General features: G+C 38.9%; 2 protein-coding genes across 2 annotated transcripts; both read left to right on the top strand.

Annotated features, from left to right (window-relative positions):
* Positions 1-369: 369 nt before the first annotated feature.
* On the top strand, positions 370-4,697 carry LOC109238235 (LRR receptor-like serine/threonine-protein kinase FLS2). The gene is made up of 2 exons (XM_019404664.1): positions 370-3,807; positions 4,255-4,697. The coding sequence occupies exons 1-2, from the start codon at positions 669-671 to the stop codon at positions 4,629-4,631; spliced, it is 3,516 nt and encodes a 1,171-aa protein (XP_019260209.1). The 5' UTR covers positions 370-668; the 3' UTR covers positions 4,632-4,697.
* Positions 4,698-10,270: 5,573 nt separating this feature from the next.
* LOC109238234 (chlorophyll a-b binding protein 21, chloroplastic-like) lies at positions 10,271-11,240 on the top strand. Its single transcript, XM_019404662.1, has one exon. The coding sequence runs from the start codon at positions 10,346-10,348 to the stop codon at positions 11,141-11,143; it is 798 nt and encodes a 265-aa protein (XP_019260207.1). The 5' UTR covers positions 10,271-10,345; the 3' UTR covers positions 11,144-11,240.
* Positions 11,241-11,840: the final 600 nt, after the last annotated feature.

Here is an 11,840-nt window from a genome sequence, read left to right as displayed (position 1 = left end):
ACCATCCCTTGGACTCTAGTCAATGCGCTGGCACACCATTTTTGTCATTTTTGTTGTAAGATTATCATCTTTCTTTTCTTATTTCCCTCTTTTGGTTTGTTCTCTTTATTTATGACTTCTCAGTACCTAACCTTTAAACACTTATGAAAATAAATAATTACCTTACCATTGAAACCTACAAAAAACCATTAGTTATAGCCAATATTAAGGTGTATCAAAGTGAAATTGCTTCTTTACTCACAATTCTCTCCAACTTGACCTTCTCAGGAAAAGAATAAACTGAACTCAACTTCCAGGACATTTCTGCCCCATGTTCCACTTCTAGAAAAAAAGTTGACTGAATGTAATGTGAATGCATATTTTGAGTTTACTATTTATTTGGTGGTCAGGCAGCTTGATATTTTTAATATACTCCTAGGTTTTGAGTAGGTGTAGTTCTTTGCTTTCTTTTCCTGTGTGGGGGCACAGGCAACTTGTTCTCTAACATGGGACATCCTAGATTAGAGGCCTACTTGGTATTTTCTTACAGATTCATAGAATGCAAGTCATTTTCCTTAGTTTTTACGACTAGTTGACTTCTATTGAAAGCAGTGAATAAAGATTCTAGAGTAAGTGTATAAAGTCTTCAGTTTCTGCTTAAGTTTTTTCATTGAGTTTTTGAACCAACAATGTCAAAAACAGTTGTATATGCATTAGCCATATTTTCCTTTACCTTTTTCATACCTTTGTCATATGGCCAAACTCCAAGCTTGGAAGTTGAAGTTGCTGCTTTGAAAGCTTTCAAGAACTCAATTTCTGATGACCCTTTTGGTGCACTTGTGGATTGGACTGATGCAAATCACCATTGCAACTGGTCTGGAATTACATGTGATCCTTCTTCAAACCATGTCATCAACATTACGCTGTTTGAGACGCAGCTCAAAGGCGAAATCTCTCCATTTCTGGGAAACCTCTCCAAACTCCAGGTTCTTGATCTAACTTTGAATTCATTTATTGGAAATATTCCACCTCAGCTGGGGCATTGCACAGAGCTGGTTGAGCTCATTCTTTATCAAAATTCTCTTTCTGGTGAAATTCCTGCTGAACTTGGAAACGTCAAAAACCTGCAGTTAATAGATTTTGGAAATAACTTTCTGAATGGGAGTATACCTGAGAGTATATGCAACTGCACTGAATTGTTGTTAGTAAGCCTCATCAACAACAGTTTCACAGGCAAATTACCGTCTGATATTGGTAATTTGGCTAATCTTCAGTTGTTTGTAGCTTATGAAAACAATTTCACTGGTTCTATTCCTACCTCCATTAGAAAGTTAACAGCTTTGCAAACCCTTGACCTGAGCGAGAACCAATTGTCTGGGCCTATACCACCAGAAATTGGCAACTTGTCAAGTTTAGAAATTCTTCAGTTGCATCTCAACTTTCTTTCTGGTAAAATTCCATCTGAACTTGGCCTCTGTACCAATCTTGTTACCTTGAACATGTATACTAATCAATTCACCGGAAGCATACCTCCAGAGCTTGGAAATTTAGAAAACTTGCAAACGCTCAGATTGTATAACAATCAGTTGAACTCCAGTATCCCAGCCTCATTGTTCCACCTGAAGTCATTAGCTCGTTTAGGACTCTCACAGAATGAGCTAACTGGTCAAATTCCTCCCGAGTTAGGATCTTCAACGTCACTACAAGTGCTTACCCTCCACTCAAATAGCTTGTCTGGGGAGATTCCATCAACTATAACAAAACTGACAAACTTGACATATTTGTCTTTGAGCTTCAATTTATTGACTGGATCACTTCCATCAGAATTTGGGTTGCTCTATAATCTGAAGAATCTAACTGCAAGTGACAACCTCCTAGAGGGATCTATTCCATCTAGCATAACAAATTGTTCACATCTTCTAGTTTTGACCCTCTCTTATAATAGAATAACGGGGAAAATACCCAATGGATTGGGGCAGTTGTCCAATCTTACATTTTTGTCTTTGGGATCAAACAAAATGGTGGGGGAGATTCCTGACGATTTCTTCAACTGCTCAATGCTTGAGGTTCTAGATCTGAGTGGTAACAATTTCAGCGGGGAACTCAAACCGATGATTGGCAGACTTTCTAAACTTCGAGTTCTAAGAGCCCGTACTAATTCATTTCTCGGGCCAATCCCACCAGAGATTGGTAAACTGAGTCAACTGATGGATTTAGTGCTTCACGAAAACAGTTTCTCAGGTGTGATACCACCAGAAATTTCAATGCTTTCAGACCTCCAGGGTCTTTCGCTGTCTGACAACAAGCTGGAAGGTAAACTTCCGGTGCAACTTTTTGAGCTTAAAAATCTCAATGAACTCCGGCTGCAGAACAATAATTTCTTCGGTCCAATACCTCACCAGATATCCAAACTGGAGTTACTCTCGTTGCTGGATCTGAGCGGAAATAAGCTTAATGGTACAATCCCAGAGAGCATGGCGAGCCTCCGCAGACTGATGACCTTAGATCTTTCACACAACCTTCTCACCGGATCTCTTCCTCGAGCAGTACTCGCCAGCATGAGAAGTATGCAATTTTACTTGAACGTTTCCAGCAACTTTTTGGACGGAACGATCCCAGATGAGATTGGCGTGTTAGAAATGGTTCAAGAGATTGATATGTCAAACAACAATCTATCAGGCAGCATTCCCAGATCCTTTGGACAATGCAAAAACTTATTCTCACTGGACCTATCAGGAAACATGCTCTCTGCTCCTGCTCCAGGTGCAATTCTCACCAAATTAAGTGAGCTTGTGTTTTTGAATCTCTCAAGGAACAGATTAGAAAGCGAACTTCCTGAAATGGAAGGATTGCCACATCTTCGCTCTGTTGATCTTTCACATAACAAGTTCAAGGGAATCATTCCAGAGAGATTTGCCAGTATGCCTGCATTGAAATATCTCAACCTTTCTTTCAACCAACTTGAAGGTCACATTCCAAAGGGGGGTGTATTCAACAATATAAAGTTGGCAGATTTAGTGGGAAATCCATCTCTATGTGGAACTAAGTTTCTCAGGCCTTGCAGCACCAAAAGCATCCGAACAGGTACTCACGGTTTTTCCAAGAAAACCTTGATCATTCTTGCAGCACTTGGATCTGCTTTTGGTCTCATTCTTCTCGTGTTGGGAATCTTTTTTCTTCATCAGTACACGAAGAAGCAAAAGGTGAAAGACACGGAGGATATGATTCCAAAGTATACCTCAGCACTGAGCCTCGAGAGATTTTATCAAAAGGATTTGGAACTTGCTACTGATAATTTCAGTCCAGAAAATATTATTGGAGCCAGCAGTTTAAGTACTGTGTACAAGGGTAGACTGGAAGATGGAAAGATTGTAGCAGTTAAGAAACTGAATCACCGGTTCGCAGCAGAAGCTGATAAATGCTTTGACAGGGAAGTCAAGACTCTGAGCCAACTCAGACACAGGAACCTGGTTAAGGTGCTCGGTTATGCTTGGGAAAGCAAGAAGCTAAAGGCTTTAGTTTTAGAATACATGGAGAAAGGGAACTTGGACAATATTATTTATGATCAAATGGTGGACGACTGGACATTGTCCAATAGGATTGATATTTTAGTTTCGGTTGCTAGTGGTTTGTCATACCTGCATTCAGGCTATGATTTTCCAATAGTGCACTGTGACTTGAAGCCTTCAAATATTCTTCTGGATGAAAATATGGAAGCACATGTCAGTGACTTTGGGACAGCTAGGATGTTGGGTATTCATCTCCAGGATGGGAGCAGCATATCATCAGCATCCGCATTTGAAGGAACTATTGGTTACTTGGCGCCAGGTAATCTTTCTTACAAATTCTTAACCCATAGTTTGTCTGGATTCTATTGTTAACATTAACATGAACAAAAGAGTGCTATCAACAAACAGCTTATATGGGGATCACAATCCATATTTTGGTCAATGAGTAATGTTTACGTATTCTATTTTAGTATCATTCAGTAGCAACAACATCATTTATTTCAATCACAATATACAGCTTAGCAGAATTTTTTTTTTTTGCCTGTCAATCACAAAATACTGATCAACTCATATATGGAAGAATGGACGAGCATGTAAATAATGTGATATTTTGAACATAAAATCTGCTAATCTGCAAAGTACTTTTAATGCTAATGTCAGCTTTAATCTTACCAAAAGAAAGTTAATTTTGAATTTGTTGGACATTTTACATGCTCCTTATTTTATTTGACACCTTACTTACATGAAATATTCTGCTATATAACAGAGTTTGCATATATGAGGAAAGTGACTACAAAAGTAGATGTATTCAGCTATGGTGTAATAGTGATGGAGATCATTACAAAAAGAAGGCCAACAGGTTTTACAGGAGCAGATGAATTACCAATGACTTTGCATCAAATTGTTCAGAACGCCGTTGCAAATGGCATAAACGAGCTAGTCCAGATTGTGGATCCTAATCTAACTTCATATGTCTCCAAGAAACAGGATGTAGTAGAGGGACTTCTTAAATTGGCTTTGTCCTGCACCTCTCCTGATCCTGAAGACAGACCTGACATGGAACAAGTTCTGTCTTCTCTTTCAAAGTTAAGTAAGATGGAATGCATGAATTCACATGCTTGTTTGGTAAAAGATGCAATTTGATGTAGACGAAGCTGGAATTTCAACAATATTAATGTGAACCACCACCAAGTTTCCCTTAGCGGCCAATGGAACTAGTCCATAACTTAAAAAGTCTTTACCATTATAACAGAGTTTACGTCTTTCTAGACAAAAATGTTTTCCCGATTATTCCTGCTTTACAAGAAAGATATAGTTGAGCTCTCATGTTAGATTCGAACAGCATATTCAAGAATATTTCAGCTCAAAAAACAACAAAGGAGCAAAAAGCTAGATCTTTACAAAGTGACATGTAATAGAGAGTTAGCGAGCAGTCAATTGCAACACCATAGTGCCAACGAATTCTTTCACTAAAAGATTCTGTACAGGATATGAGTATACTTTTTTGAAACACAAATATCTAGAAGTGAAATTAAGCAAAACTCAATAAAGGCCTTCAATAAGCCTACAATCATCCATCACATTCTATTCTACCATAAAATACAATTTCTTGAAATTTATTTACTAGAGAGGGAAGACGCAACCTCATCTATCGGTGGATCATTATGCAAGAACTCATCAACAGTAGAGGGAAATTCAAAGCTTCCAACACCATCGAAAACCTCCGAATGAATAAGAGCAGCTTTGCCTAAAAGCAAATGAGCCAACCTGAATGATTCTCTTCTCTCTCCACTATTATTACTATTCAAAAAATGCTCAATCCAACCTTCTAATCTTTCTACTTCTTTTTCACTTTTTGGGCCCTTAACCCCAACAATCTTCCCATAAAATGCATCATCACAGCCCAAATCCACTTCCACCCTTTTTGAACCTTCCCTTTTACTATCAGATAAACCCAATAGCTGCATCAACAGTTCAATCTCATCAACCCCATTACCTTCAGCTTCAATTTTATCAACTGATCTTTCTTGAACTTGTGTAGGGTTTATCTGAGATGGGGTTTGTTGGGGAAGTGGGAAAAGAGGGGAATTTGAGAGAAATTGAAGAGGGGTTTCACTCTCTTTAAGGTTTGTGTTGCTGGTGTTGGAGGTCTCATCACAGTTAAGGTATAACGGGCTGATAAAAGACTCGGTCTCAGGTGTTTCAGTAGTTTCTTGTTGAGTTGGGTTGTCAAGTTTCAATCTTTTCTCCAATTGTTTGAGAGAAGAGAAGAAAATGGAATGTGGCGAAGGCCTTCGCATTTTTTGTAGGAATCAGAATGAATATTGGGGTTTAGGGTTTTAGTTATGGGTAACAGGGGAGAAAAGAGCGCCAACTGCTGAAATCCACAGTTGAATCAAACAGTTGTTTATTTCCTGAAGCTTTGGCTAGACTATTAACTATCGGTTGAAGAAATCACCCTTAGAATGTAACGGACGTTATTTTACTCTTTTTCTTATGATCCAACAGTTTAACATTGATATGAAATATGGTATTTTATTGGGTATAAATATTCTTCCCAAAATAGTGAAAGAGGAGGATAGAGAAAGAGAGAACTTCACCACCAAACACTTAACTATGAATGTGAAATTCTTTTAGTGGTATTTCAGTAGGTATGATCAAACATAAGAGAATAGCAATCCAGATGGATTAACAAAAATAATTATGAGATAAAAAATTTAATACCGCCTTATTTCTTGTTTGGTTATTAATCCTGGGATAGGTTATTTGTAAGGCCCCGAAAAAAAATTCTAATGATTTAAGACTTTATAGTGCACCAACGATAATTGGGAATAATATTTTTGAGTACTTAATGAGATCTATGGGATAGAACCACATTATTTTGACATGAAAATACATATGAAAAGTGTTTCGGATCACATTAAAGAGGTTTATAAGTGGGAAGAAGTTGCTTGGAACAAATATTAAGTGGAAAAGATGTCCAAATTTGCACTACACTTGACTTTGAACGGGTATAACTCTCATAATATAAAGATATTTTCAATAAAGGTTGCCCCTAAAGCGTAGCCCTTCGAGTCTAGTTTCAAACTCATCAAACCGTTCATCGTTTGGACATTCCTACTAAAAGTTATGATCAAATTACTAAAGTCAGACCACCCAGTTATTTTGGCAGACAGCGAAGCAAGGCCCGCTTCGCCAGACCGGGCAGAGATCCTGTCTACCCTCGCATGCAGTGGACGGCGAAGTGAGGCTCACTTCACCAAACTGGGCGCGCCCCAGCTTAAGGTACTTTGAAGTCATTTCGGGGGCTTATTTCCCCATTTCACTTGGACGAATTTTGGAGCTTTCGTCCACTCTCTCAAGGACCCCAACTCCTCCCATATTCAAGGTAAGCAATCCCTGTTATCTTGGTGTGAATCTTATCATATTCACACTAGAACTAACTCAATCCACCATGAAATCCTTAGATTTTCAAGAAATTTCTTCAAGAACTCAAAAGAGGGTTTTGCAAGATTTCTTTCAAAAGGTAATCCTACACCCTTAGACTTACATGCATGAATTTGTTATAGGAATATGAGTAAGGATTAAGTATTGGAACGTATGGGATGGTGATTGGAAGCCATAAGTTCCCAATTTAAATACTTAGCCATTATAGAGAATTAGAGATTTGAAGAGTGATTATTTGATGGAATTTTATTGGTTGGGTGTGGATGGTTCGTCACGCCTGTGACGTTGGAAGTTATAAATTGTTTAAGAATGATGGTGGGATAAATTATTGGTAAATGGTGGTAGTTGGATGAACTAGTTCTATGGATAAGAAATGTAGAGATTTATGCCTACTAGGTGTTTGATAAGGTGCTTAAATGAGCTAAATTGTGGAATTTGTTACTAATATTGGCCCCATTGGATGTTGTTATCGTAGATTGAAGTTGCTTAGTGTAGTAGATCATTGTAGTATCGTTATGAGGAGGATTTAAGGTATGTTGGATAAACTTCTCTCGTAGAATCGAATTCCATGATGTCCTCGTATGTTTCAAGCGTGGTTGGCCCAAGTTCTTACTTTCTCATGATCCGGGTCATTCCTAGTATTTCACTTATTCCAAATAAGCATTGTGTCGGAAATTATATGCTCAAAATGTGTTTCAATTGCTCCTATCACATTATGCGCTCCTTCGGGAATGTATTCAAGTATGGTTTATGTATCAAAACGTTATGACTTCAATTCATGTTTCAAATGCGAGTTTATGATGTTTTAATAAAGAATACTCAATGTGCTTAAGACTCCTATTGCTCATATACATATTTAAAGTCTTGATTCCAAATGCTCTTATTGTTAATAACCTATGATGATGCTGGAAAGTGATAAGAAAGAGTCTGAGACATAAAATGTGGCCATCGTGCCAAAGAATGAAAACTACACTTGTGACCAATAGTGTCAATGAAATAAAAAGAAAGTGTGAAAGATTATGAAATGAGTTGTAACTCCTTTATATAATAAATATTTTGGGAGCATCATTTAGTCACCGAGGACGGGTAGGTTAAAATAACCTAAACCCGAAACTACACGTATCAGTGTAGGAGCGATTGGGGGATAAATCCCCGGACTGATGTGTTGAGATTATTCCCTTTAATTGGGATGAGATTGATGTGTTGAGATTATTTCCCTTAATTGGGATGAGATGATTTCTAGCGGAAGGTGATGTCGACCCATGCGATATCGTGGTGAGACGGCTTAGCTGATCGGGTCGAGATCGGACGCCATATCGCGCACATGGCGGTATTGTGATTAGATGTCTTGGGGTGAGACGGTTTAGCCGATCGGGCCGAGATCTGACTCCGTGCTAAAAGCATGGTGGTGTTGTGCTTGGATGTCTTTGGGTGAGACCGCTTAGCCGTTCGGGCCGAGATCGAATTCTGTGCTAAAAAACACGATGGTATATCGGTGCTAAAGATCTCCCAACTTAAAAATAATGATATTTACTCGAAAACTTATCTTTCTCTTAATTTGATGCTTAATATTATTTGAGGCTCTCATTGATTCCATGCCCTTTCTCCTTGTACTGTTAATCGATTCATCGAGAGGGTGTTTAGTTTTACATACTAGTACTATTCCGTATGTACTAACGTCCCTATTCCCCGGGGCGCTGCATCTTTAATGGATGCAGATGGTTCGACAGCAGGCGGCATCAATCAGTGATAGTGGTACACTCTCTTCTCAGCTAACTTGGTGAGCCCCACTTCATATCGGGGTCTTATATATTCTGTTCCTTATATATGGTGTTTTGAGGTATAGCCGGGGCCTTGTTGCCGGGACCATTATATTACACTTTTGTATCCATTAGAGGTTCCTTAGACATAGTGTGGGTTGTATTTTGATTTGGGTAAGTCAAACTTGAAACGTTGTACTGGTAACACATGTTTCCACTTCTAAAACTACGCACGTGTAATATATTACCTTGGGAATTGTAAATGAAGTAACTAATGGTAATGAAATTGGTGTGTTATGAAATCCTCTCATTGTCTAACAGATGGCATGCATTTTCACTTTATTTATGGGTAAGGTCGGGTAGAAGGCATCAAGTAGGCTTGCTTGACTGAGATATCTCGGTTGAGCGCCGATCGCGCCTCAAGGTCGGGCGTGACATTATTCTAGGATTGAGAAAGCAGTGGGATAACTTATACTTGCCTGAGAGTGGAATAGCAATTCCGGGACAAGTTATCTCGGGATAAAACAATAAAATTGAAATCCCACGATTAATACAACATACCAAACAGTCAATAAGAAATAATACCAAGATAACTAATTCCAGCATAACTAATCATAGTATAACTAATCTCAGCATAATTAATTCCAACATAACTTGTCTTCGAACCAAACCACCCCTAAATATGTTAGACACGACTTGCCCCAGGTCCTTGTCCTTTAACACAATTATCGTTCTTTAACCGGTGGATCACAATTTGATAGCATTGGCATTTCATGCCCATTTGGCAAACTCCAATACCACTAACCACGAGTCTTTTTCTTCTTTTGGGTCTGAAAAATCTCTCGCACAATTTTAAATTTTCCAAACCGGAGTAGGCACGTATGATAGTGTCGGTTTGTGAAATATGAACATGGTCTGAATATAGAGTAACTCATAACACCGTTTAGTTCCAAACCGGACCACTTGTATGAATCGTAGAGAATACGTCTTCACAACCATGGGAACGATTTAACAAAAAAAATCCAAGTGAGCTAGAGCTATGTTGAAAAGATTTTAGAAAAGGAAAACAATATTCTTGTATAATCGCCTGCATTTGTAGACGTTAGGTTTGTAAAACTGAAAGTAAGAAATACTTATCATCAGATACTGATATTACTTAAATTCGCATTGCTATACAATCATAAGCATCATGGGAATATTTACTGCCCAAATATTACAAATTGGAGTAACAAGTTTCAGGTTTTCTTGAATTTATTCTGCATAACCTTAAACCAGGGAGAATATATGCATGAAAAGTATACTGGAGCCACAACATATATTGAATGATTAATTAATAGTGCTGGTGTCTTTTACCCTTCCGGAAGAGAAATATCTAAGCAATATTTGCACAATGGAGAAAGGTAGAAGATATCTTACTGCAATGTTTGTAGCCACACATTCTAAAAATCTTGAAATATTGATGAATTTGAGATTGCCAAGTGTGCATGAGAGTAATCTTGAAACCCAATGAGACCGTTGATATAGATATCACTGGATAGGGACTCTTTCCCACTTACTTCTTATACATAGTGAAGCCCGAATGACTTCAGCTCCTCACAACCAACTTTGACATATCACACCAGCAACCTCTCACTCTCCTCTTGATAAACCATGGCAGCTTCTACAATGGCTCTTTCTTCCCCTTCTTTTGCTGGACAGGCAGTGAAACTCTCCCCATCTGCCTCAGAAATCACTGGAAATGGAAGGGTGTCCATGAGAAAGACCGTCGCCAAACCCGTCGCATCTAGCAGCCCATGGTACGGTCCAGACCGTGTTAAGTACTTGGGCCCATTCTCCGGTGAGTCTCCAAGCTACTTGACCGGTGAATTCCCTGGTGATTACGGGTGGGATACTGCTGGACTTTCAGCAGACCCAGAAACCTTTGCCAAGAACCGTGAACTCGAGGTGATCCACTGCAGATGGGCTATGCTTGGTGCTCTTGGATGTGTCTTCCCTGAGCTCTTGGCTCGTAACGGTGTCAAGTTTGGCGAAGCTGTCTGGTTCAAGGCTGGTTCCCAAATCTTTAGCGAGGGCGGACTTGACTACTTGGGCAACCCAAGCTTGATCCACGCACAAAGCATCTTGGCCATCTGGGCATGCCAAGTTATCTTGATGGGAGCTGTTGAGGGATACCGTGTAGCTGGTGGACCTCTCGGTGAGGTTGTCGACCCACTCTACCCTGGTGGCAGCTTTGACCCATTAGGCCTTGCTGATGACCCAGAGGCATTCGCTGAGCTCAAAGTAAAGGAGATCAAGAATGGCAGACTTGCCATGTTCTCTATGTTCGGATTCTTTGTTCAGGCCATTGTTACCGGAAAAGGTCCATTGGAGAACCTTGCTGACCATCTTGCTGACCCAGTTAACAACAACGCCTGGTCCTACGCCACAAACTTTGTCCCCGGAAAATGAATATTGTAAAACAATCTTAAAATTTAATTGTTTGATGGTCTTGTAAAGTTGTTGTGAGCTACTTGACAATAGAATGAATTCTTTATTCCAATAATTGTATAGTTCTGAGTTTAATCTTCCAAAGCCATGAATCAAACTTTCATACCAAAGAGAAAAAAGATGAAAATAAAAGAGAACGGAGGAAGACCAAAAGAAACAATTGGGATATATGTGGGAACTAGAAAAACTAAAAAGCTGTTAAAAAGATTAAACTTTAATTTGCAGACGAGAGCAGCTTATAGAGTTTAATGAGTTCTCAAGAAGCAATAATAGTTCCAAGAATAATATAATGTTGAAGTTGAATAACCAAGGCTAAAGAAGTATTTTCTTAAAATTACCTGTTGTCCCGTCTCTTGAATGAATAGAGAAAGTATCAACTATTTCTGCATGTTCTCGGGTGTCCCACCTTTTGCTCTGAATTATGCCGAAAACATCCACTGCAGAATTAAAGGCATTTATCCATTTGGAAAAACTGACACAAGTTGAAACAAACACAAAAATTGGAATTTAGCGGTACAAATTCATGATATTGAGCTTAAAAAACATACAGATGAAGGCACAAATACGGCCAACGGTTTTCCGGTGCATAGGCATGTAGCAGCAATAGCCCCAAATGGTAACACTGTTAGAATAGCCTCCAATAGAGTAATTTACAAAT

The sequence above is a fragment of the Nicotiana attenuata genome, unplaced genomic scaffold (assembly GCF_001879085.1).
Source record: "Nicotiana attenuata strain UT unplaced genomic scaffold, NIATTr2, whole genome shotgun sequence".
NCBI classification, from domain to species: domain Eukaryota; kingdom Viridiplantae; phylum Streptophyta; class Magnoliopsida; order Solanales; family Solanaceae; genus Nicotiana; species Nicotiana attenuata.
This window is presented reverse-complemented; position numbering and strand designations above follow the sequence as displayed.

Coding starts and splice junctions, on each gene's coding strand:
- LOC109238235 (XM_019404664.1), top strand. CDS start 669: ATGTCAAAAACAGTTGTATATGCATTAGCCATATTTTCCTTTACCTTT. Junction 3,808..4,254: donor TATTGGTTACTTGGCGCCAG/GTAATCTTTCTT, acceptor GCTATATAACAG/AGTTTGCATATATGAGGAAA.
- LOC109238234 (XM_019404662.1), top strand. CDS start 10,346: ATGGCAGCTTCTACAATGGCTCTTTCTTCCCCTTCTTTTGCTGGACAG.